Below are 26,635 nucleotides of genomic sequence, written 5' to 3' on the forward strand. Positions count from 1 at the left end.
ATCACCCTGTTCAGGGGTATGCGTTAAATAAAATTATGCATTCCGAATGATTGTGCCGAAAAAGACGGTATACTGCTCTCAACAGACATAAAAAGAGTCCACATTGGCAGTATTGAGATTGACGATACGGATATCAAAGGAAAGTGCAGACAGGAGCTGAACAAGTTCATGTTCGTATATCACCTCAACGTAAGATTCTCTTTTTGGCTACTCGCGGCGCAGCGGGCGGTGTGAGCGGAGGGTGAGAGCAGGCCGTAGTCGAATACGAACGTCGCCATGATGATGGTGGAGTGACGTGATCTTCAATCTGCCCCGATGTTGGACTTTATTCAGAACTCTTTTCTTTTTCGTTGCAGTGAATATAAGACTTTTGGCATTTTCTCGTGTAAATGGAAGAAAGCTTCAAAACAGTTTGAAGCTTTCGTTGTGGCATTCATGGGACTATGAACCTAGATTCGTTGTCTTTTGCTTTGTCTTATATTAGTTACTCTGTGGCAAGCTTGACCAAAAAGAACTTTAGGGCCAGCGTTCAGGAAATCTCTCGCGTGAGTATAATCACAATTCTCAAGAAGTAATTTGCTTTGTGTATCAAGTATTCAGCTAGGTACATGAAGTGATGCGATTGATGTACTGGCCCGCCATGAGTTGTGACGTCACAGGAAAGAGTTATGAGTACTGCTGTACAAGGCTTAGGGCAACGGAGATGATGACTGCAAGAACAAAAACCTACGTGAAATTATTACAAGTTTGGCTGCTTACAGGGTGTGTTTGTGGGCGCTCCGGTGGGCGCATTGTGGTTCAGCGGAAGCTGTCTACAACCTCCTTTGTTCCTCTTGTAGCCACCAATTTCTGTACTTTCTAACGGCATACATCTTTATTTATGGATATGTTTTATACATACCGTTGAATCGTACTGTACTAGTTACAAACGTGGGCTGTTTTTGAGGATCTATAAGACATACGTGAGACACAACCGATATTGCGAGAATGGTCTTGCATAATGAAGCATGCTCCCTGGTGAAATATTTGTACGTCACATGAACATTGTGTAAAGTGCAACAAGCACACCGAAAAAAATCAAGTATACATTTCGTGGTAAACGGTTTGGTAGCAGGGTGGTGTGTAGAAGCCTGTTATTTAACATTACTGTATGATGATAAGCCTGCGTACACAAAAGCTCTTTGAAATAAAACATTATTTTGAAAGTGTTGACCCGGCACCGTGGGGGAGATGTTAGGTATGACCGCCTAGCACACCAAGACTGAGAAGTGACCAGGTTTCATATCCTGGTGTCGGGTGTTCTTCCTGTGTTTTTTAGGTGCAGTGGCACAGTTCCTTATGAACTGTGTCCAGAATGCACTATCGCTCCAGAACACCATGCTGCTGTACAGGGAGGTAAGCTCCTCCGTAATGAAAAGGCACATCCACCAACCAGTAGTGTGTTATGTCAATCTCCATTCCTAAAATGCAATACCAGTGTCTTATCCAGATAGCAGGGTTAGGAGTGGCTTTGCTTGCATGAGGATGGCTGCCGTGTAAACGTATCGGCATAATTTTCAAGCGTTCACCGATGTAAGGAAAGGCTTATGACTCTGTCTTCTCTTAGGGGTCATGCTGCTGGCATTACGGGGGTTCTGTGTGTATTTCATAGAGATCTCCTTTATTTCAGCTCGTAGCCCTCCACGGGTTGGAAGCGGAGCGGCACCTGTTACGTTGTCTTTTCTCGCATGTGGATTTCAGTGGGGATGGTAAAAGCAGTGGAAAAGACTTCCATCAGGTATGGCCGTGACACATACCAGTGGCATATGTATACAGAGTTAGAGACAGTGGAAAAAAGCCTTCGTGTACATCCTTACATGTATTGTTAGTATTTGTACCTTGTTGTGTTGATTTATCTATGACAAGAAAAAAAGTGAAGGATGCGGTCTACAATGATATTAATATGTATAAGCTTTCGTGTGGTGGACCACACTTCATTAGGTTTCAGAAAACTTCAGTGTCATTGTTTTGAGTGTTCTACAGCCGTCTTTGACCCTATACCTGCTCTGTGGGTGTCATGCTAAGACATAATTGTATTTTCCAAAAATGTTAAGCAAGCAGGAACGTTGATGAATCTATTACATGTTGAAATGTATATTTGACAACCCTGAAATGCCAAAATGTTTCCATATATCATTTTGTCAAATGGCAAGTGTGGTGCCGCGTTGTTGCCAATTTGGCAAACATGATTATGCGTATAACACTTGTGTTATTTTAAATTTGTCAGAGTCTAAAGCAAAGTAATGCAATTTGTCAGGTGTGCCACTTGGCAGTCTTAAGTTTGTACACAAATGCTGGAATGTTGTTCAGACCAGTGCTCAATATCTCAAGAGCACATTTGTGTTTGATACTTCCAGTCCAGAATGCTTAACAAACTAGTGCTGAACTTGGAGAATCTGAGAGGATAGTTGGAGTTTATGTATTTTTGGCTGCCACAGAAGCCTCATATGCCCAGTTTTCATGTACATGCACTTTCACTTTGTTTCTGCTCTCTATTTTTGTGTGCCAAGTCAGCAAATTTCAACAATAACGTGCAAGGGTAATGGGGATCTGCTGTACTGCTAAATAGTTCCCAGAAATAATTATTTGAAGCAATAGATGCATCCCAATTATTATTAGAGGAGTTAACATACAACTTTAAAGCCTTAGAACAGACAATTTTTCATTAAACAGCCCAATTTATTGCCATTTTTTTTAAAGGAAAGCAACACAAGGAAATTTAAATATCTACAAATTGTAGATATGATGTCAGAAATAAGGTTTATGACAGGATTTAGCCATTCATGCAGTGATATCAGACCTGGGCTTGCAACATTATTTTAACAAATTCAGGTCTGAAGAAGGAAAATACTATGTCAAGGTTTTAATTTAAATGATGCAGTTCATATGGAAACTGCAAACCGCTGCTTTTGAAGCATAAAAGTATGTGTTTTTGTAGTGTCTTTCTTGTAGAGCAAGAAGCATATTGCGCATGTAATTATGATATACTGATTTTATAAGAGCATTTATAAATTGTTTTGCTCAGTTGGGTTAAGTACGTCTTGTGAGCAATCCACTTGTGGTGACGGACATGTGAGCAAGGGCATTCTCATGAATTTTGCTAACACATCTCGTTTACAGATAATCATTTTCGGCTTTCTGGCAAATACTGAATGCTATGCTCAACGATCTTTTGATGGTCAGACATCAGTCAGTGCAGAATGATTTTTCGCATACACGCCAGGGCACCCTCGCTCACGCACTCACATCGTGAAATGTGACACACATTGCATGTGCGTTGTGTAGTATTTTTTGTGTGCTCGCACTCGGGCTTTCTAGTATGGAGTTTATGCTCCATTTATGCCATTTTGTCATTTGCCTAACTGTGAGATATGTGCAACATATCTTTTGTTGTTATAAAGTCATTGCAGTCATTAGAGAGATCTGCAGTGGTAAGGCCTCGACACAGTGGTATTCACGTGGATATTTGCTGTGTATGCCACATTATGTGTTGGTCATATTATTTGTTGGCCAAAGTGAAGTGGTGCCATTTGCTAGTCGTTTGTTTACAAATAATATAATTCCACATCACGTGCTCTGTCCAACATAATCTGTTATCCTCATATTCATAGTTGTGTTGCATACAGGCTCGCCATGCAAACTTTCTTCGCATTTAATAGTCAATCAAATAGTTGATGTAACAGCATCGCATGCATTCAGTGCCTTCATAGCATGCGGACACTGAAAGGCACGCAAGCTCTGTTAGCTACATGTGATGTCAGATAGTTCTTAAAGCAGAAGGCAATCCTGCCATGCATAGTTTCTCCATAGCTGTGTCGAACTTTAGTCTTCCATCTTTCCAGTTTTAACTGCATAATTTGAGGGGTACTGGTCACAAAGTGCCATGCCATAAAATCACAACCCCAGTTTTGTGATTTTGTGACAAGGCCTCCGGAATTGAATAACATTGAACTGAAACATACATTTACAAACCATGTACAAAAATTGTTTCCCAAATGATAAAAGTTTGTGACAAAAAGTGTGCTTGAGCGTAGTGCATGATATGGGCTTCACCGGTATTCGTGTGACCTACTGGCGTGGCATAGCACTTCGTGGCATCAAGTCCTTCTGTTCCAGGTCTAAACATTTTTTAAGCATTGTTCACTAGTTATTGTCAGGTTGTGCACTAGTTATTGAAAATTTGCCATGTGTATCTGGAGTAACTTCCCTAACCCTAGTTTGAGCAAGGCTGTTTTTCCTTTCATAAGGCCATCCTGCTGCCTTTTGCAGCTCTAATTATTGACATTTTGCGTAACTGACATGGCTCGTTTTTTAATTGTACATGTGCCACGATGGCATTGCAAGAGGGAAAATCTGCCTGGGTTGCTCAGAGTTGACTGACACTCGAATAAATTGTGAAAGTGACATTTCATCCTGGCACTTTTTCAGACACAGTACCTAATACACGAGTTTGCATCTGTTGTCAGCAAGCCGAACTTCGTCTCCATCTTGTGCTTTGCAATAGAGAACCCTCTTCACCATCAGAAGGTGCGTTCCTCTTTATTGTTACATGAGGTGTCTTTAATTAGTGATGCCGCAAAGTTTTCATGAACCTGAGGTTCGCAGTCGAACCTGCTGGTTTACGAGATTTGACGAACCTTTGAATTTCTAGTCAGATTTACAAAGGTTCGCAGACTTGGCCATTTCTACTGAAAAGTTAAAATTGCTGTTACTGATATATAGCTTTTAAATTTAAAATATCTGTGGCTGTTCCAGAATAGTTTGAAATTGAATGTGATGAATATACACAATGCACAGGAAAACACAAACATTGCTTAATCATGACTAAGGTTTCACCATCCATTCTGGTTCCATGTCATAGGAAGGTTTCAGTGTGCATCTTCTCAATGATGTGCTGGGAATAGACTATAAAACGCGCTCCTGGCATTTATCCTACAGAGTCTACGTGCATCTGGGCAACTGCTGGTTCAGATCAGTCGTGTGCTTCGGCTTAGCCGTGTACAGGAGGTTGTTCTAGGAGTGGCCCTGCTTCATTCCTCGCAAGCTGACCTGCGACTGTGTGCCACACAGTTTGTGCGTCACAAACTTCCTGAATTGCTGCGCTCCTACACTGATTCAGGTGTGTTCAGAACTACCATATGCAGACTGCAAATGTGTTTGTAATCTAGACAGCTGTTGCTGTTTTCTCGATACAGTGCCTTATACTAATGTCCGTGCTGTTCTTAATGGTCTGCGAAGCCTCAAAAATGTCTTAATTGTTCATTTAGGAGCTTCGGTTTCAATTGTTATCATTTGTCTCGGTCCGCATATCTCTTGTCATGATCTTTGTTATAATCATAGCTTAAGTTTCTTATTGCATTACATCCATGCACACAAAAACTACACACAACTACTGCACAAAAACCAAAGCGAAAAACTACTATATTGTTAAAGGAGGAGCTCACAGCTCACATATATTTTCAAAATGCTGTGAAATGTTAAACAAAAATCTCGTTTCTATGAGAGAAATGATTGTAGTGTATCTGTATGCTCTTGGGTCCTTTGGGTCTTAAGAAACCCTTTTCTGCCTTACCGAGATCACATTCGAGATATGTGAGGTCCACGCCATTACATACCCAATCACCAATTAGCAGAGGACAAATATACTATGGCAGAAGGTCAGCACATTTTTTTGTTTGACAAGTGAAGAATACATGACTATCTCAGGAGTATACATAAATGACATAGTATCAATTAAGAAAAGTAGAAACAGTGTCAGACCAATTATTGAATCTTGTGGAATGCTTCGCTTAATTTCATGTACGCTAGAATTATAACCATGCAGCCTGACGTACTTCAACCTGTGAGGATGGTAACGAGTGAATAGGCTGTTCCGTGAATGCCATAGGGCCTTTACTTTTCAACAAGGATTTCATGTCAACTACAATCAAATGCTTTCCTCATAGCTAAGAAAACTGCAATCGTAAACAGCTGGTTCTTGATGTTTTATATGATTCTGTCCCTAGACTTGATTAAAGATTGACTGGGATTGATTTATTGGGTAAAGACGATTGGGTTGACTATTTGAAGCTGGAAGAAAGAAATAGCTGCGCTACTTTAGAAATATAGATGTTTAGACTGGTGAGTTGCGCTCAAGTGCTACATTAACCTTGCTGTAACAAAAGAGAAGCGGGAGACGTCCGTAAGGGGTGGATGAAGCAAGGTTTAATGTCTGCCACAAGAGAACATAAGCTGATGAAGATGGCAATGGGTAGTGCCCGCAATGTTCCTCTTCCTTTTCTTTACACTTGCGTATGCAGGTTTAATGCAGCAGGTGGCGTAGCCAGAAAGAGGGTTCCAGAGCCGTATATTAAAAGGGAGTCTGGCCATTGGGAGGAGTCACAGAAAGAGGCTCGACCTGTCAATCACAGTTTCGCTCCTCTGATTGGTTTGCTTTTTACCAAGGGGGTCGCCATGACACCATACTGCCACCCAAAATGGCGACGAAAACAAACACAGTGAAGCGGGGATTTTGTGACAAAAAATTTTCAGACTAACCTGATTTTACGCTGCCAAATGTACATCCTAATATAAATTTCTCGGAAATCAGTTTCAACTTATGCTCATCCATCGATATCCAACTGAAAATAATACGTTTTGTCGCCGGTGTTAGGCCTAGTGAACACGGCAATCACAACGAAATCATAACAAAAACGGCGCTGTGCTGTACAATCTTATATTTAACAGCCGGATTTCATGGATATAAACATTCTTGCCTCTTATATTCCAACTGTTCATGTAGATTTGTTTAAAAATCATACCGACAACAGAACGTGTCCCAGCAGGTGGTTCTGCCGGCAGCGGTACAACGACAGAAGCAGACGACAATTCCCGACGTGCCTTACGCTCCCTAGGTGGCGCTTATCAAATTTGCACCAACAATTCACTACTTTTGCAGATTGCGAGTGGTATCCATTTCAATCCCATCCAATCCACTTGCCACCCAAAATGGCGCTGCCCATGTTGGATAGGGGGAAAATAGTGAAAATAGGCTGATTGATAGCGCCCCATATTTCAAGACTTCGTTGGTCGGAAAGCTGAAAAAGTGGGTGGAGCTTCAGGTATAGGCATGACCCATTAATGGCCAGACTCCCTTTTAATATACGGCTCTGGAGGGTTCTACCCCCTCTCCCAGAAACAGTACCTTTGGTAGTGCATTTAGGAGAGGGAAAACAAGCATGATATCCTCTCCCCCATGCATTCCGTAGAACCCCTCCTGAAATATTTTTCTTGCTAAGCTACTAAGTGCAGTTGTGGCCATTACTTTAACAAGGTTGCCATATATTTTATTTCACAATGTATGAGACTGCTATAAATGGTTTGCGCTGTACTGAAATGGTCCCTGTATCATATGTTGCCCTAATTGAAAATTTCAAATGCAGATTGAATATGATTACCTGACATTCGTGTCTCAATAAGAAATACGTGTGCCGTTTCGTTGAGTGCGTCCCTAGACTTTTCCTCTTGAAAAGATATGATACAATATGCAAATAAATGTTGAAAACCACATATCTGTCCTTCAAGTGATACCAGCTAGCAGTCATTTGATCGTGGTTCTTAGAAGCTATAGAAAAAATAGAAAATTGATTGTTACATGCATAAGATTAGAAAAAAGATATACTCCATGCTTTCTGGTCAGTATCACTTTTTTTTAATGATTGAAGACATGATATATTTGCAACAATGGAGGAGAAATATAAGATTACCAAATGTGATTAGCAATCTACTACAGAAAATATTTTGTTGCTAAACATAGCAGCAACATAGTTGCAGTGACATCTGTCATACATGACATAGTGCGATTTTAATGACAGCCTGTTCAACGCTATGAAGCTGTGAAGACCATCAGGAACCCTTATCTGCCGACTGCGAAGCTTTATTGTTTAAGAGGGGATACCAGCTCCAAAGGCCCCATGTATTTTCTATGGAACACGTTTCGTCCTTAATCTCGGTTAATATTCGACGGATTTTCACCCGGTTTGTTTTGTACGATAGCTTGTCCAATGCTGCATTTGAGCTTCTTTGCCGATTTTTGATTTTCGCTCTTGACATTTTTCTAGGCGTTGCGAAAGCACGGGAAAAATTGAATGCAAATTTGAAGCGCTCTTGTTAAAAACTAAGAAGAAAAATGAAATATCCGTATTGAAACTCGGATGCAGAATTCTTTCCAGAGTATTTTGATACCATACTCATTGAAATCCGCTCACCCGTTATCGAGATTAAGGGCAAAATGCAGAGGTACCTAGAGCCGTAGGAGATGGTCCTGTCTTCCCCCTGCATGGTAGCGCCATGCCGTGGATTAGAAGGGAGAAGTACCACTCCGCGTAAGGAAGCCCCCGTATTCCAAACCCCTATCCTTCCTTCTCGTGGTGTGAGTCAGAAGGGATCAGAAGCCCATTGTAGGAGGCCCACTTGGTACCTCAAAAAGCGGATTAACTGATGGCCAAGGTGGCCAACCGGCCCTTGGTAGGCTTTCCGAAGTGAAAACGGGTAGCAGCCTTTTGGTCGGGGACGTCTCCATCAACGAAGGAAACGAAAAGGTGCTCACATGTTATATTATCAATTTCGCTTTTGGTAGTGGAAAAGACACAATAAAGCAGATCAAAAATTGAAAACACAAAACGTTATTCAGAGATTCCCGTAAAGATTCCAATAATCCGTGCGTTGACAGGAATACTTGTTCAATAAAAAACGATAGATGCATGACATGTCACACTGCCTCATAACAGAGATTCATGTCCACTTTTATCAAATGATTTCTTGTTATCTCTCGTCGGAAAGCTGTATGCGAACGTTTAACGAGTATTTATACAAATTAGAAGCGTATGTGTATGGCTCAAGATGAAAGTTTCGATGAAGGCTAAAGCATAAAAAGTTCAAGATCAAGGTAGAACGGCAACAGAAGGTGGTTTTGTGACAAATTTACAAAGAGTGTCACGTCAGGAAACGTATCACATGATTCTATAAGAAACAAAAAAAAAGGACAAGGAACGACGAAGTGAAAGTCAACGTGGATGAAGGGTGGAGCGTAATGGAAACGGAAATAAAGAATGGTGCAACGTGAAGCTTATCCGAGTTTGTGTGAAGTCACGTGATTTCCTAGTTTTGCAAACAAATTCCTCTTCTGCCAAAGAAATCCTTTTATTACCCCACTCGTGAAGAAAAATAAAAAAAAGGGGGAAGAAAAAGAGGACACACAATATATGCTTTTGTATCTCATTGTTGCTTCCTCGCGTCTATCGCCATATTCAAATCTGACGCCGGTGTTCCATTGTATGTTTTTCTGCTCCATCGCCATTCAAGTTGGGAGCCGGAAAAAATGTCCCCGGAAAAAACGTCCCCGTCAAGAATGTCCCCAGAAAAAATGTCCCCTGTGGAAAGGTTACCGTGAGTTCCCGAAAGAAACAAAATAAGGGTGTTGAGGTTAGGATCGCATGGTATTTAGACGACAGTTTGTTGCACCATGTTTACTGAGCATCCTGTCATTGTTAATGCTTATTCTGTGCTGTGAAATGAGGGTCAACGTATTTCCAAGCAATAAGCTGAAGGTCCCCGGAAGAAGTATCCCCTGTGGAGAGGTTACCCAGAGTTTCCTCAAAATTGTTCACAACTACCGTCTAAGGATTCATTTGCTGTTGCATTTACATGGTGATACTCACACAAGTCTGCTTTAATTCATCAAGAAGCAATAGGAATACCGCCGAGAAAGCGTGTAAAGCTGACGACAATGAATCTGCAAATGCGGCATTGGAATCTTTGTATGCAATAAACACCGGGAGAGAAGAGTCTTGAGCAATTTCTTCGCGGCATTGGACGGACGATATGGTTAACGTCAGCCGAACACATGTGGATCATGAAGTGCGTGCATAACTATAGAATTGCAGACAAAAATAAAGAAATATAATGGGCGACATTTCCTTCTGCTCGCCTCACCATTGTTTCGTGTGACAATGATATCCTTTGTAACTTACTCTATTCCACCCGCAGTTGTAGGTATGTAGTTGAATTTTAAATACTTTCTTTGGTATTATCAAATCAAAGTCGGTGCATTGTTTTGCGCTATAATCCTTCCTGAGGGGCTTGGAACGTTGACATTTTTTTCCAGAACATTTTTTCGGGGACATTTTTGAGCATAATAAACATCTGAGCATAATAAATAATAAGCTTTACTTCGGTGTGTCTTCTATGCCTTTGTGCAAATTCAAACACAAAGAATGTTTTTCCTTTTGGACGTAGGAGAACGCTGGAATACACAGACACTGTGCACATGACGTCACACGAGAGGATTTCTTTTCTGTGGGGTCTTTTAGTGCACACTGCTTCTCGCCTATTCTAATTGAAGTGTGCGTGAACAATAAAAAAATCGATCAAACGACCGCTGCCGTTTCGATCAAACGGCGTTCGACCAAATGTCCCACGTTCGATCAAGCAACCTTCCACCAAACGGTGTCCAATCAAATGTCCCGGAACCTGAAAACACCGCAGATGATTTTCTATCGACGCACCTTTTGTTTTCGCTGCTGCTAAATTATCGAAATAAGTACGGTACTCTCTCTAAATGGCGAGATTAAGCTTTAGATCTTTTCACGAATCACTTTTCGAACGAACGCGTCGAACGATTCGACCAAGTGGCGTTCGATCAAACGTCTTCAATCAAACAGCGTTCGACCATATTGGCGGACCACCCGCTAGCCGTGTTAGCCACCACGTGCCGATTTCTGATTGTCGCTAAAATGTAGTTCCTGAAGGTGTTCTTTCATGGGGTAGACGCTCGGAGACCATCGCATGCGAAATTCATGTTATTTTTTATTTAATTGGCGAGAGTATGCAAATGAACGTTACACGGCATATCTTGTAGCCGGTGCATCACTAATAGCAACCCAAAAGAAATTATTTCGCCAGCATGAACAGTTTTCGAGTCGTTCAGCCGGGAGATCTTAGTGAGGAGCATGGTGTAAGTCAAAAGCAGCAAGGCAATACACAAGTCGTACAGAGTGCGAACCAAGGAAGAAACCACAGACCCATTTGTCCCACAAAGCTGTATTCCCTTCAAGAACCCCTCTTTTCTTAGGAGATTAGCCGTACATTCTTGTCGATCCGAACAAATGCAACAAGGTCACGCGTATTGTTTGAACTTCATGCCCCAGCGGGGTATTGCGCACTTCCTGAACAACGGTACTGGTTACGGCACCTAGCGCCTCTAGCGCCATCTGGTGGCTGTCTAGACCCCGGCGCCATCTCGTGCCGAGAGTCGGCGAAACGGAGCGGCTGGTATCCCCTCTTAATGTACTCTAGGGGACAGGGAAGTCTAAAATCAGCACTCCGTGGTTTATCGCATCTCAAATCTTCAGGTGTTGCAAGCCTATTTCTTTCGAGTAATAAACATGTGCAGCACATGGTCCACCTTCAAATACAATATTGGCACGACACTTTCAAGCGCAACAGAGGTCATATGGGATGGCGAAGTACTGACAGGCGATTTTAGCTAACCGTGTCCCCAACAGTACCACAGTAGTCCTCCCAGCATTGTACCTGCAGAATTGTGTGAATTTGATTTCATCATCAACACTTTCTCCGGTACCACATGTTCTGCCACAACAATGGCCACATCTGCTATGACCTCCATTGAGTGACAACCAACAAGTAATCGTTGAAGAGCACATCCCATGAGCAAAGCTTGTGTTTCACACAATGCTTGGTAATTTCATTATCAGTAGACTGCAGATATACAAGAAATGAAGCTGTAAATTAATCTCTGGTTACTGGTCACTAGCACATCCGATGTGAAGATGTAACAAGAGCTTGTAATCCTGCATACTACAAGTTGTGAACAATAGGATTTTTTTTTTGCTAAGAACCATGTAGATTGTGAATGACTTTTGCAAACTCTTTATGCCGACCAAGCCCGAGAAGTGTTTGGTAGGATACTATAGCCACGGACTGTGGTTGAAAAGAAGTGGACCACATTTGATAGAGAAGTTTTGGTATGCGAGGTATGCCCATGAGGGATCACTATAACTATACTCCAACATTATGGGAAGCAATCAATCAAGCCTTTATTTTTATCTAAGGTGCATGTTAACAGCATGTAGCCTAGTAAATAGTGCACCAGCAGCACTGGATATATTAAGCTAGTAATCAATGATATAAGATAATAAACACACAAAAACAAAATATAATAAATATATTTAATTATTGAATTCAGTAAAGGTATGGCAGTTCCATGGAAAAAATATTGACTATCATGTATTTGACTCTAAGCTAGATGACGGTAAATGGTCTACACTGTATTTTTCTAAGGATTCATTGTTTGGCATATCCAAGCTGGAACGGCAAAGCCTTGGAACCAAATAGTAAAGTAGTAAAATTCGAGTAGATGAATGCTTTTGAAGCATGGTAGTACAAGCAGGAAATTGCAATGAATCTTCAAAACAAAACAAATTGTCCTCGCTAGATTTCTTGAATTAATAAAATTAACGAAGCACTATGCTAGGTGGCTGCTACAGTCTACAATGCAAGATTACATTTAGGAACAACACTGAAGTCTCTCTGGTGCACATGAATACTTTTCAGGTGTGGCTAATTTTAGGGGGTGCACTTTATACATCTGTATACGTTACACACTGGAAAGTTCAGTTGCTTGTGCTAACCTGGTATAGAATATGAATACAGTAGAATCTCGATGATACGAATCTCATGGGGTCGCGGAAAAAATTCGCGAATATAATCCGAAATTCGTATCAAACGAATTAAACCAAGGCAAGAAAATAGACAGTGACTGTTCATTTTCCGTTACTGTCAATGAAAGAGGTCGGTTGTAACGATTTTGTGTCTCCGTTTTTGGCCAGTGCAGCCCAAATACGCGAGATGATTCAAAAGACGTAGCACATGCTTTTCACCCGCGAGTTGCGCAACAGTGGTCTAAAGCGAGCTTCTCCTAAAGCAAGCAGGCGTTAGGTGAAGCCGACTTGCGGAATGGTGACGCGTAATGTTGCCAGAAGTTGTCCTGATATGTTCCCTCCACGTGTTCTGGGGTTCTGGTCGCTCTTTTCCGCCAGTGCGATGTCACACAGCTTCCCGGTTTATTGTTGCGAGGGGGGTAAAAAGGTCAAAACAGAGATAAGGTGATAAGGTTCCGGGCTGTTCAATCCCTCTGATCTTATCTCCACCACCACCAAAAAGAAAGTCATTGCTTGCATTGCGCTACATGATGTAAGGGAGCTCGTGGTGAGGATCGCCCTCCCTTTTCGAAAGACGCCCCAAGCAGCAAAATGTACTGAAAGTCGAGTGCAATAGGGGTGGACGGGTAGGTGGAAGGCCTTGAACAGACTGGTGAAACTAAAGAACATTGATAAGACACATACCGTCCACCCCTATTGCACTCGACTTTCAGTACATTGTGCTGCTTGGGGCGGCAGCATGACTCGCGTCATGGGGGAACGACCTCTGTCGCATCCTCGGCTCATTCGTATCATCCGTAAAGGCAAGATAACGCGCTCGTATCATCTGAACTCTAATACATGGGAGGAACAGGCATTCCGGCCGTACCGGAAAACAATTCGTATCATCCCGAAATTTGTATCATCCGTGATCGTATCATAGAGATTCTACTGTAGTACTGCAGGACAATAATCAATTTAAAATGTTCACTCTCTCATGACACCCTGCATATGAATTTGCACACTGATTATTATAGCAGCGAAGCTCACGAAGTGTAATGACTTATTTAAAAAGAAACTGGGGAAAAAAAGGAGTGGGAATCTGCCTTACATCAAGTAATACCAATTTCTATTATAAAACATGTTCTGAATTTTGTGCAACCCTCAGTTCAGGCACCAAAGCTTCAGTGAAACTGTGTAGAGCTACAGAATTTTTAAAATTGCAAACATTGGCATTTTTGAAAACTGTAGCTTTAAAGCTGAAAGTGTGATGCTCTTAAGAATGCCCACCCTTGCACGGTGCCACACTTACCAAGAATACTTGTTAACAGTCGAACAGTTATACCTAAGAAAAGTGGGATTCATGCTCAACATGATGCCTTGGTGAATAATAGCTACATCTTTTGGTCAAAGTTCACAATAAGCCTGTCATGTGGGGAAATCTGTGCCTTGATTTTCTTCCAGCTATCTGGACCTCAACGATTTTGTTGACACATCTGTATTTGTGTATCGAGTTAAACTACATCAGATATCAAAACTGTCTGGATATCGCTCTTATGAAATGTGGACAATAATGTTGCTACATGTACAACAAAAACGTTTTCACACGTCCAGATACATCATCTACTCTTGAAGGAGGGCTGCAGGACTGTGCTCCGGAAGTTCTTCACTTACTGCTAGTGCATTTGCTACATAAGAACACTGAGCAGTTTGGCATTGGCAGTGAGCAGAGGGAAGCCTTCTTTACGAACCTTCGTAAAGGTATGTACCAATATCTTTGACGCCATACTGAAAGAAGGAAGCTCAGATGTGGCATAGTTGAACCAAGATGTTGAACCAAATGCAAAGAGAAGCAAAACTAATAGCACTTGAATTACATATAATTCTAAATTAACCCCTGTATTCCCAACCAACCCTGAGGGCTCCCTATGTAAGCACTAACCCTGAGGGAGGAGAATTTCGTTTCCTAAAGCGCCCGTATCTGGATGGGGTGCCCCAAGGGTGCGCGCCAACCAAGTGAGCTCGCGAGCTCTTTGTACGCTCCCTGAGTGACGTTCGCCTCAAAACAAACATGGAGGACATGGGTGATTTCATGCATGGATCGCGTCGAGCGATTATAGTGTTACCCTCACGGCGTTATTGCCATACTGCCGGTGCGACAAATTCAGGACTGGGAAACCCACCATGAGCGGTACGACGAAAGTGAATTAAAAAAGATACTGCTTATCGAAGTCGTCTGTGCATGAACGCTACCGAATACTAGACATCAAGAGAGGCATGGACAATCGTGGCTTCCCTTGTCGGCCCATCTAGTGATTGTTACAATCTTGCCGTATTTGTACAACACACACACATAAAGAGACGATGATGAGATGGGTACAGATCATATCTGCAGTATCCAACAGTTGTACAACACCGGAACACAATATTGACATGAAGTTCGAAAGCCAAACGAAAGCAGAACAGGATATGCCAAAGTAGCAGACGACAGCCGGCGGAAGCGGAAATTAAGTGCAGTCCTGTGCATGCGCTTCTGCTTCATTCTACGAGGAATCGGGCCGAATCCCCTTCGAGCCTCCTGACGCCCTGCCCTTCGGTGAGGGCTCGCACGTTTACGTTCGAGAAACGCATGCTCCCTTGAGGGGATGTTCGCCCTTAAGGGACCCTGTGCTGCGGGCGCGCTGAGGGCGAAGTTGCGGGTGGTTTGGGAATACGGCCCTAAGTCTTCATGGTGAAGCATTTTTCAACGCACACATTCTCGGTTTTTGTCACAATAGTTGTACAGGGTGCGTACCATAAAACATAATTTGTTTTTACTAGAGGTGTGCGAATATTTGAAAATTTGATATTCAAAGTTTTCGAGTATTCGTAAAAGTTGTAATATTTGAGTTTTTTTGAATATCATAGCAGCTTACTACAAAGCTGTTATGGGTTGCGTGCTGGAATTTGCATGTTGCGGTAACGATGACGAACATGAATAGTAGAACAGCTGCAAAGCGATGTGCGGAGCTTTCAAGGTACACTAGTCTGCAAATGCATCGCTACACATTCGGAAACCGAAACCGAAAATGGTACACACTTGTGTGCAGCCGCCATTAAAGTCCGCCCCAGCCAAACGGGAAACCGCGGTATGCTCCATGCGTCGTCAGCACAGTCGCGGCTTTAGTGGATTGCCAACGAACCCTGAACATTCGTGTGAGCTCTACAGTTCTGTGCAATTCCGGTGCCTCAAACGCGTTTTTTTTTTTCTTTTCTTTTTTTTCGGTTTCGATTTGTGGTAGTCAACGATATATAATGGAATCATGGTCGTGTGCGATGACAGCGATAATCAAGGCGTGGGATGTGACGACACGTCCACATCGGCGCTGTGTGACCGCATGTTAAAAGTGACAACTAGGACAGCAATAACGCTACAAAGTCATTTGAAACTCCACTAACTGTTGTGACAGATGATAGCAAGACCCATATGGCCCGACCCGCGTGGAGTGATTTTGCTCGTGACTCGAGCGCATCTACGTCGTTGCAACAAAGTTTTGAGGCGTGCGCGGATTTTGGCTGTGAAATGAAAGAAGCGCTGAACACGAATGATCGTAGTTTTACTGTGCTAATGAATGCGGCTGTCCCAAACTATGCATTACTGGAGCGCTGGTCTCGCGTGACGTCACGCGTAAGGGCACAGTGAAACCGTGCAGTTTCTCGACTACTCAACAACTGCAGAAGGCATCATCAGTGCAAGAAGAGAGCACTTGCTACCATCGTTTTCCTTCTGAGATGTGCTAATCAGTAAACCATCCCACATTCTGAACATGTCATTGCCCTTTACTTCCATTCTGTCTGTTGCACTTACAATGCCAACACAAGTGTTCACTGTCCATGAAAAATTTTGAAGTGCAAGTTGTTTTTACGGTTTTCATCTTGCCTCATGAGAATAGCACATTGTGTCACTGTAAAAATAATTTGACTGTACATGTGCATTGGCATGTATGCCTTATGCTAAGCCAATACATTAATACATATTCCTTATATTCCTCCTGGGACATTTTTCTAAGGACTAGCAGAAGACATGCTAGTTTTCGGGACTTAATTGTTGCTCTTAGAAGCCTTTATCTTACGACGTGGTATTCGATATTCGATTTGATATTCGAAGGACGATTTTTCAGATATTCGTATTCCATTCGTATTCGAAAATTTCAATATTTGCACACCTCTAGTTACTTACCTTGATTTGTTTACGTAGTTCATGATGGTTGTATGCCACAAGCAGCATTTCGCAGGCAAGTGCATCTTGAAATAATTATGCAGAATATGTGTAATTAGAAGCAGACCAAATTTCTGTCTGCGTGTATCCTTATTGCCAATACTGCAAACAGTAGCTATGGCAGACTCGAATGGATTTCGAAGGGAGCTGCTGCTGGGAGTAGAAAAACAAAACACAAAGCCTCCAATGCATGAGGACATTAAAAGAAAGATAACTGCTTTATTTTAATCTTTCACTAAGCGCTCCCCCATTTACGAAGAGCCCAACAATACAGAATAATCGACAGATACTGGTAGCAACACGAACAGATGTAAGCAGTGTATCTAATACACTGCGTGACACTATCCTCATGCAAGGCGTGTTTAATCAACAAAGCATTTCACGATGTAAACTTTCCATGTTCTAGTGCATCTGTCCAGCATGCAGAGTTGCTTACTTTCTCCTTATATGCGGGCAGATGCAGCATCTCATATCTGCTTACAATGCAAGAAATGAGCAATACATAAAATTCTCACAAATTTTACTAACACCTTTATGCGAGCATGCATGAGAAAGCTCCTGCAGCATGTTGTGGCAAGCACTTTTCTACATAGGCTGTGCAGCTGTGGCTCACATGTTCAGTTTGTCATTGTCGTAAGAAAGCGAAGTCAGTCAGTGTCCCTGACAGTTATAAACTGAGAAAACACATCTCTTACCGTGGATCAGGAGCACGAGGTCAGCACGCAGAAACTGTGCAAGAGTGGCATAAGCAGCGCTCTGTTCACTGGTCACTGCTTGCCTACTGGAGTGCATAAAGATAATGGCCAGGTGACCTGAATGGCGTTCTGTTTCAGCAAATCGGTTGTCACACTAGCATGGCAGATATTCATGAGTTGCTCCTTATTACCCTGTGCTTGTTGGTTGATATGGCTTCCTGGTAGTCTTAGTTAAGTGGATTAAGACGCCGTCCTTCCGATATTCTGAAGCCGTTCTTGTGAACTTTGTGCAATGAGAAAAGTCACACTGCTTTGGGTGCATTGACTTGCTCGACTGCAGATTTTCCGAGAGATCGAGTTCCTGTGGTCCTTGCTCCACTTCTCTACAGTGAAGACATAGACGGGCTCATGGAAAGAGGAAGGATGGAACCATCGTCAAACGTGTCCAAAGCGGTATGTCACTTTAGAATGTATCCTGTCTGTTGATGATTTGCTTGTGAAAGAATGCTTTGATTGCTCCATTTTGTTGCTTCGTGGTTAGCATGCTTTCTTCTGCCCTGTGCTATGTTGTATTTTTCATTGAGGAAAATCTGCTGTGCAGAATATGTTGACGTTTGTCAATCCTACACATCTTTGGCTTGGAAAACGCGTCTTTACTCAGTGAGCGTCAGTAAGAAGGTTGACCAAGTGGTCTTCACTTTAGTGAAATTAAATACTGAAGTGTGAAAGGTATTGCAGCTCATAACTTCCTGGATGCTTGTTTTGCAGATGGATGTTTCTCTCGTTGATCTGATTCAAGAGATGGGATACAGTTTTACAGGAAGGTGAGGTGGAGAAATTTACTGTTCAAAGCAGCCAGATGATGAACGGTGGAAACAGAAAGTACTGTTCTGTAATGTAGTTATGATCACCGTGTCTAATGGCCCCCCTTTCATTTGGGTTTTGTACTATGGAACAAAATTTGGACAAAAGCAGCTTTGAATTACAGCGGAGTTGATGTTTTTGCACATCATTTTTATAGTCAACTGCAGCACATCTGGTGTTCATAAAGGCATTAACTTTATTAGATGCTTTAATGATAACTGTACTTAAGCGCATACGTTAATTATAGTGGCATGCTCTGCAAAACAAACAAGCATAATTTTAGGTAATGCCTTAGGTGAGTCAGATAGTGATACAGTTGCTCATGCAGTGCTTGGAAGAGCTATGGAGCTGGTTTCATGCCTATGAGAGCAGCTTGCTTGTCATCATTGCATATCAGTTATTTATAAAATGGTGTTGCACCTGGGCTTAAGTCCTAGTATTTGTCTTTAATGTGGTTCTGTGTTTTCTTTTAAATTAGCGTGGAAGACTGCTGTCAGAACCTGGTGCAAATGGGCTTATGTGAGCCAGGTGCTGCCATTGTTGCTCGCACTCTAGCCATGATGGCATCCACGCACAGTGGCTTGTCAGAGCCCCTGCAAGGCTTGGGGCCCTCTCCTTGGGCAACGCCTGTAGGCAGTGGAGGAGATAAGGAATCCTCAGGTTCAGTCCAGTCAGCAAATGTGGCCAACACATGGAATGTTGATGTTTTCGTGCAAGCTGTGCACGACTTGGTGAGTGCTACCATAGCTACCATTTCAAATTTAGGGGATTCAAAAGAAAAAGAATGCCTTTCCAAACAAAATTTGAGCTTTGGGAGATGAACCGTTGTGTTTAGAACTGCTGTAAGTAACTGCAGTTTACCTTGTTTTGAGATAATGTAGCACAGAAATCTGGATTATAAGGGAAATATTGCAACTGAACAAAGAAGCACTGAAGCAAAAGACAAGCCCTACAAAGTTTAGGTACTGCAGTATCATTCATGAATATTTTCATAAATCACCTCTCCAAAAATTTCCCACTCTTTCAGTACTCTATCCACTTTGGATGAGCATGACATTGCAGGCAGATTAAACGTCTACTTCTAACCTATCCATCTGCATTCCAATATAATGATTTTGCTCCCTAAATGTTCTAGTCCTATACCAAATCATCCAGATGTGTAGTTCTGCCTCCTCGTTTCGGTGTCTAATAATTGTGCAGACATTCCCAAGCCCTCACAGGATTCTACTGTTTTCTTTTTACTCACCTATTAAGCCCAATAAGTTTGCACCATTTACACATGGTTAGCATGGTACACATGGTATGTTACATGTAATTGTTCTCTAAAGTGCTTGCTTGGCGCGTGCAGGCAAACAAAATAAATCAAGACTTTGCTTAGCTGCATTTGTGTGTCCTTGCAGTCCATCTGGGAGAACTGATATAAGGATGGTTTCCTTGCTGCAAGGTTTTCAAGCATATAGTATTTGTTGAGTTGCTTATTGCACAGAGTGACCAAATGATTCAATATTATTGTGCTGTTGAGCTACTTGAACAATATGATTAAGGCATCCTTGTTCTTTTGTATTACTTTGTATCGCATTAATAGCGAGTTTTAGCAGATCGGAATGTGTTCACGGTAGCGGTTCCGCAAATATCGCTCTATTCCTTTAAAGTGATTGGCATCACGCTGCTGATTTCTGATTGGACAGCTTACTTTTTTGTATCACTTTTGTAGACCGCCTTGCCATCTGCTAAAACTCTCTAATACCAATGCTTTTTTGGGCTCTCATCACAATCATTGCCTTGCATGCACTGTGAGGCAACATTAAAGGGCAGTTATGAGGGTATGAGTGAATGTGTTCAGTTATAGTAAGAGAAGCAAGAGAGCAAATCTTGGTATTATATGAAATCCCATCTTTTAGGTACCGGACCTGAACTGGAAAGATGTTGTGGGGGAGCTGGATTTTGTTGGGTTCTCAGTAAAGGAGCGTGGTGGCCTGAAGTTGCTATGGCATGCCCTAACCAGGGGCCTGTCCCTGTCTCATGAATCCTTTCCTTCAGACCGTCTCTATCGAATCTGGAGAAATACAGAGTCTCAGGTTTGCATTTTTGTTCCTACAGCTTGCTTAGTGCCTTAGTGCTTTTATTCTTTCTTATAAAAAATGAACACTGCTCTTGTGCACGTTTTATGTATGACATTGCTGTATGGTCTTGTCAACCATGTGTATTTTTCTATGTTTCTGATATTCCTCTTGCTCTTTCACATAGGTGTAATGTTCTGCTGTGTTGTTTCTTTTTGTACAGTTATCCCTTCTACACCAAATTCTCAAGAACTCTGATATTGTTTGCTTGACGGACTATAAATATCGTCCTGTACAAGTGGACATCCTCAAAGCACTACCCGAGGATGACAACAGAGACATTGCCAACTGGTGAGCATCTTTGTTTGGATAAGTACAGTATTTTCATTGGAGAATTCCTGACTTATGTCATATAAGCTGATCCCTAGCCCAAATTGGGGATTGTGCCATGTGGTATAACTTCTATGACTATGGCCAATACAGTATAAAATGTGAAGCTTGATAGCTTTCTTTTCGTCAGGCATGCATATTGATTGTGAGTGTGGTGGATAACACATGCCACCTGTGGGAGTGTTCCTTGATGAGCTCTGACTGGTTCTCCTCAATGCTGCGTGTCAACTGCATGCCCCTCGTGCATGTGCATCGCATAGTTTGGGACTTTGGGTGTAGAATTTTCTCCTTGATTCTTGTATTCCGTCGTGGGTGTACTCATCTACGTCAAACTGAAGAAGAGCTTACTGGGGCTGCAGGAAATATCTTGTGCAACACTGCATCTTCGATGACCCCAACAGCTGTCTGGCAGGCATCTAAGTTTGCGAGGAAGTCTTCTATGGACTTTACCATGATCCCTGTAGCCCAGTAATTCAAAACTAGCAAGTTCAGGTATAGCAACGTGCCTGAGGACTGCTGAGCTGTAGTCATACCAGAAGCAGCTTGAGTAGAGATGTTACATCCCTTGAAATGCACGGAAGCATATCAGAATGCTCCCTCTTCTGGTATATATTGCTAGGCAGCAGTTTTCAAAACCTTGCGAAGTCCAAGATCACGGCATGCGTTGAGCAATTGTTAACTCACACCTGCGGATAGACCGGCTGAAGATAGCTGCAAGCAAGATAAACATGAGGGAGAGACATTTGGCAGGTTTGTGCTAGGCCTCGGTGCATGTGTTGGTAGCGTGTCCTCCTACTGATCCCAAGGTTGAGGTTGCGGGTTCGATCTTGGCCGATGGCGCCTGCAATTTAGTGGCAGGGTGCAAGTTGCTTAGACATGTAATCTTTTGCAAGGGATGTTAAATGCAGTGCGCTGAGCTTTCTGTGCAGATCCCCCAGGTAGGTGACATTAATCCACAGACCAACCACTGTGGCCTTGCTCTTGCTGAATAGATGTCTTGCGACATAAAGCCATAAATTCTTAGGTTTGGGCTACCCTGAAGTGTGGTCTCTGACAACAGAACACAGTTATTGAGTCATGCCCCCACCACATCAATGCACAAGAATGGCATAACACACTTGCGAACAGCGCTACATCGAGCTCAGCTCAGTTCAGAGTTAGCTGAGATGGACATGCAAATGCTGAAACAAAGTTTATGCTAGAAAAATCATGGACTCAGTGGACCTGGATGGTGAACTTCCTGCATCACTAGAAGCATGCTCTGGTGCAGATGTGAAGTCCTCAGCCACGTCCTCTCTTGACAGGGTCATACCATTCTGGGTGTCCACAGCGGGGAACATGGCCAACCAAGAACTTGCTCTACAGACTGGTGTGGATTCAAACCATAGTTAGAGAGAAAACTTGAGGCATCTTTTTAATATTTCACCACTGAAAATTGATTCATACGTGATGTGTGCAGCATAATTAGGGCCATGTATTTAGGGTTTTATGTTCTTTGAAAATCTGGGGAGGGGGGTAAAAATCTGGTTTTATTTCAGGAATCATAAAACAGGGTAAAATCGGGCGATATCAAGTGAAAAAGTACATTTTCAGGTGGAAAATAAAAAAAGGGCGCTTTTCGCATTTTTGATGAACACAAGATGCAGAACAGCCATGTTGAATGTGCAGTGCATATCATTCAGCAGTGTCTGTATCGCTGGCTGAATTGGCACTTTGCCAAGTTAGTTTTCAGGGTTTTTCGGGTTTTGCCTCAAGTGACAATGATGCAAATCAGAAGGTAAAAGCAGGCTTTACTGGATTAAAACTGGAGCATGAAACACGGACGAAGAAACACACGAGATGACATTTGCTCCATGCGTAGAGCCTGAAGTTTTCGGTAAATATTTTTCTAAATTCGGGGGGTTAAAAATTGGATAAATAAATGTGTGCTCTAAATTCATGCGAATTCAGGTGAAAAACTTCCAGTATGCTAAATTCAGGGAGAAATCTGGCTCTGTTACTCAAACTAACTGTACTGCTTTGGTACAAACGGTGATGCAACTATATTTGCTGCCAAACAAGTTAGTGTCCATTCCCACACCTCAGTCTCAGTAAAGGCAATTGGCTGGGTAAAAATCGGGTTTCACCCTAAAGAGGCAACCTTCAATTCGGGGTGCAAACTCTGGGAAGAATCGGGTTAAACCCTAAAACTTCAGGCTCTACTATGAGCTAGTGTAGCTGCTAGGAGCAAGTGTCGTCTCGTATGTTTCTTCGTCCGTGTTTCATGCTCCAGTTCTAATTCAGTCATGTACCAACAGGCCCATTTTAGTTTTACTGGGTTTAACTCTGAAACACAGGGCCCTAAGTATAATGTTGTTCGAATTGCAACCGAGGTTACACCTGTGCACAGAAGCTCTTGGTGCAAGAACCACTTTAAAATGCACGTTCTTCTACTGGTTTTGTGTACCAAAAGTTTTTTTTTTCTCTTTTGGACAGTATCATTTTCTTGGGCTTGAGGAGGTTCAGGAAATTCCAGTGCTCCTTGCACACACATTGCATCCTGGGTGCTTATTGTCAAGGGGGAGGGAGAATAGTTATTCATGTTTCGGCCTTGTGGACTATGGGACGAGAGAGGGGAAATTGAAACAGTTTGAGGACCTTCTCCTCCTTTCTGATGACAAAGCTATGCTAAACTCTCTCGTCTTTTTAAAGGTTTTCAAATTTCATATGTCAATGATCTCACATTCTCGTGTCTGAAGGTTGTGCTGTTTTCGTATTAGACAGTTAGTTGCTGTGTTTCAGGAAATCATTGGACCTGATTGAGACCTTGCTCGGTCTGTCAGAGCTGGTTCAGTACTCACCTGTTCAAGATTTGTTCAAGTTTCCTGTTCAGCATTGCCCAGACCTGCTGATGCTTGGACTTCTACAAGTAACGGTATGTCTCTCGTGTTCATTCTTAGTTTTGGTTAGTAAATTTTATATACGACTAGAAATGTTGTACTCCTTAAAGGAGCGAGGAAAGGAGAAGCAAAAATGGAAAAGACCATTATTTTTTTCACCGTCTTTTTTGTTTATCTTTGTATCTATGCCTTTCTAAGCACTGTCTGGTTCTTCATTTACTGGCCTACCCTGACTACATCCATGTCAATGGTGCTCTGCCAGGGTAAGACAGTGGTTCTAGCTATGTACATGTACAACAGGTCATGACCCCTTTAAAGTACAGAAGATGGCTTGCCTTTGAAAAAAGCAGTCATGCTTACGTCATACCGAGGCAGAGTCTTCGGGGGACAGAGCAAACTGTACAGAGCAACCACGTTTTTTACATCCGATTTTTTAGTGACAAAAGTACGCAGGTCAGACTGATGAAACCATTGCTGGAGTCTAGTGCCATCACTTGGCTAGCTCCAGAAATAGTGCATTAAAAAAAAGGCATCGTGGCGGTTGTCAAGTGTGACTATGCAAGGGCAGCTTGTCATTAAGGCCGGGGGAAGTTGTCTCATATGCATTCTTTTGTTACGTTTTTGGTGGGCACGTACCAATACATCGCATATTTGCAGTGCACAGGAAAAATAAACTAAACGGGAAGGAGAGAACCTATCATCTTAACACTTGCATGTTTTGCAAAGTACAGAACAGTCTTAGCTGTACAATTTACTGCACGAATCCTGTGCACTGAACAAATAAGTCTCTTGGCTCACTGCCTGCTGTAAGGCCTACAGCAATGAATACAAAACCAGTCTTGCCGCACACTTGTCAAGCACATCTGTGTTAGTTCAGAAGCGTCACACAAAGAAATGAATTTCCTGTTCTTGTTCGGGACATTTGAAGGGGGAGAAACTTTTTCTTCCAGTCCAATCATAAGTTGACATTGTCCAAGGTGTCCTTTAATCCAGCTGTATTTAAATGAAACTACAAAAAATTTCTTTGAAACCTCATAAACACTACGCTCTAGTGGATGCAGCTTGTAAAAGCAGTGGGAGAGGGGAATGACAGCACGAGCGTCCCGTTTTCATGCCGAGTCTATCGGGACGTAAAGCCATTTATAGTTGTGTACAGGTAAAAGGTGAACGAAAGTATTGCACGATCCCTGAGGTGTATGAGAAAAGCCAATGAAACGGTTTGTTGCGAGCATAGTTTGTGGTATCAATCGTTCTGCCAGTTCAGATAACGTGACAACATATTAAAAAGTCTAAAGCCCCCAGATCTTACCAATCTGCCCAGACCTTAACCCTTTTTAATGTGTGACAACATGACCCTCCAGAAATGGGTTAATGGATCCCCTCATAACCCTCAGTGCCTTCACCATGCCCGTGGGCTCAACTGTCCAACTTTCTGGCTGAAAACCTGCAAAAACATTTTTCTTTTAGAGCTCTTGTATACGCCCTGCTAAATCTGAAAATTGGCAGAACGGAAAATTTTGCTTTCTGGCCACTGAAACATGTTGTGTGCTCTGTACTCGCAGCCAAGCTTTCCATGATGGTGACAGTTTCTTCAGTTTGTGGTTGCTGGTGCCGCTTCGCTTCGTTCTCTTTAAACGGGCAGTGTGACAACTTACCCATGTGACATCTCATCCCGGTCTCTCCTACAGCCTAATTTGCCTTCGCAATCATCACACAGTACATCTGGATGTGTGAAATGAGAATGAGATCCATGACAGGTGATGACACTTTGCTGCAGCAATGGTTCCTGTGTGTTCATATCTCGACTATAAAATTACCCTTGCCTCGTTCAGACTTGTACAGTAGCTTGAGTAGAGTATTTAAGTTACGTATCTTAAAGGGACTATGAAATTTCCTGAACCCCCCATAATTTTTTGCTGGAAACGGTTCTTCCTCTCGAGAAACAAACATGCTAGAAATTTTTCCAGGTAAAATTGCTCCATTCTATAAAAAGTGTGCGGTTGAAGTTTCTCCTCCGCATTCCTCCTCTCTCGCGTCGATTCCCCTATGCCTCGACCAACTGTACGTGTTGCCAGATGTCACTTTTAACGTCACCGGTGTTGCACAATGCCAAGCAATACCCACTGAAAGGAATGTGGTGCCTCTCGCACCAAGGTCGCACTCACGTCTTTCCAGTACTGAGGCATTTTGCTTCTCTTCGTTGCCGGCGTTCGGGTAGCATGCAGTAATGAACTGCTTTTTGTGTGTGAATTGTTTGCTGCACTGGCGCTGGCAGGTATAACATGCGAGTTGTGCTTAGTGGCCGAATGTAACAGTCTTCTGCTCAGCAGCCGAGCGCATCAAGCAACACAAGTTCCCACCTCTGCGGCAATGAGGTTTTTGCTGCCGAGATGCACGGGCCTCTAGCGATTCGCCGTGATGTTGTATCGCCGTCACCGATGGAAAGTGTCTGGTGGTTTCCTGGCGTTGCATATTATATTTACGTGTTGGCAATTGGACACCAAAGCAAGTGCGTTGTGAAGTGCGGCTCTGACCTTTGCAACCTGTCCCTCTTTGCTGCTCGATTTGTTTGTACGCATTATAAATGTAGAAGACTGGGTGGCCTAATGTTTTGTTTGGCCTTGTTTCAACTGGCGTTCTTCAAAGCAGCTTCGCACTTTCAAGCGATACTGATTTACTCTGCATTTCGTGGTCTAGAGACGCGACGGACTGGCCTCATTTCCTTGGACTCCAAAGGACTTCCAAAGGACTC

At 42.5% G+C, this 26,635-nt stretch overlaps 1 protein-coding gene across 2 annotated transcripts in view; it reads left to right on the top strand.

The window, feature by feature from the left end:
* The first annotated feature begins 224 nt into the window (after window positions 1–224).
* LOC135377804 (CCR4-NOT transcription complex subunit 1-like) overlaps window positions 225–26,635 on the top strand; it is a 78,747-nt gene continuing 52,336 nt past the window's right edge. Inside the window, exons 1-11 of one of the 2 annotated variants that reach the window (XM_064610493.1) lie at window positions 225–545; window positions 1,670–1,777; window positions 4,468–4,566; window positions 4,978–5,158; window positions 14,352–14,498; window positions 18,031–18,143; window positions 18,459–18,514; window positions 19,033–19,285; window positions 20,456–20,632; window positions 20,838–20,965; window positions 23,786–23,918. In XM_064610493.1, the coding sequence (XP_064466563.1) occupies window positions 444–545; window positions 1,670–1,777; window positions 4,468–4,566; window positions 4,978–5,158; window positions 14,352–14,498; window positions 18,031–18,143; window positions 18,459–18,514; window positions 19,033–19,285; window positions 20,456–20,632; window positions 20,838–20,965; window positions 23,786–23,918 (1,497 nt within the window). In that variant the 5' untranslated portion in view covers window positions 225–443. The remainder of the gene's footprint in view (window positions 546–1,669; window positions 1,778–4,467; window positions 4,567–4,977; window positions 5,159–14,351; window positions 14,499–18,030; window positions 18,144–18,458; window positions 18,515–19,032; window positions 19,286–20,455; window positions 20,633–20,837; window positions 20,966–23,785; window positions 23,919–26,635) is intronic. The other variant, XM_064610494.1, reaches the window with a different exon arrangement.

Source organism: Ornithodoros turicata, chromosome 1 (assembly GCF_037126465.1).
Source record: "Ornithodoros turicata isolate Travis chromosome 1, ASM3712646v1, whole genome shotgun sequence".
NCBI classification, from domain to species: domain Eukaryota; kingdom Metazoa; phylum Arthropoda; class Arachnida; order Ixodida; family Argasidae; genus Ornithodoros; species Ornithodoros turicata.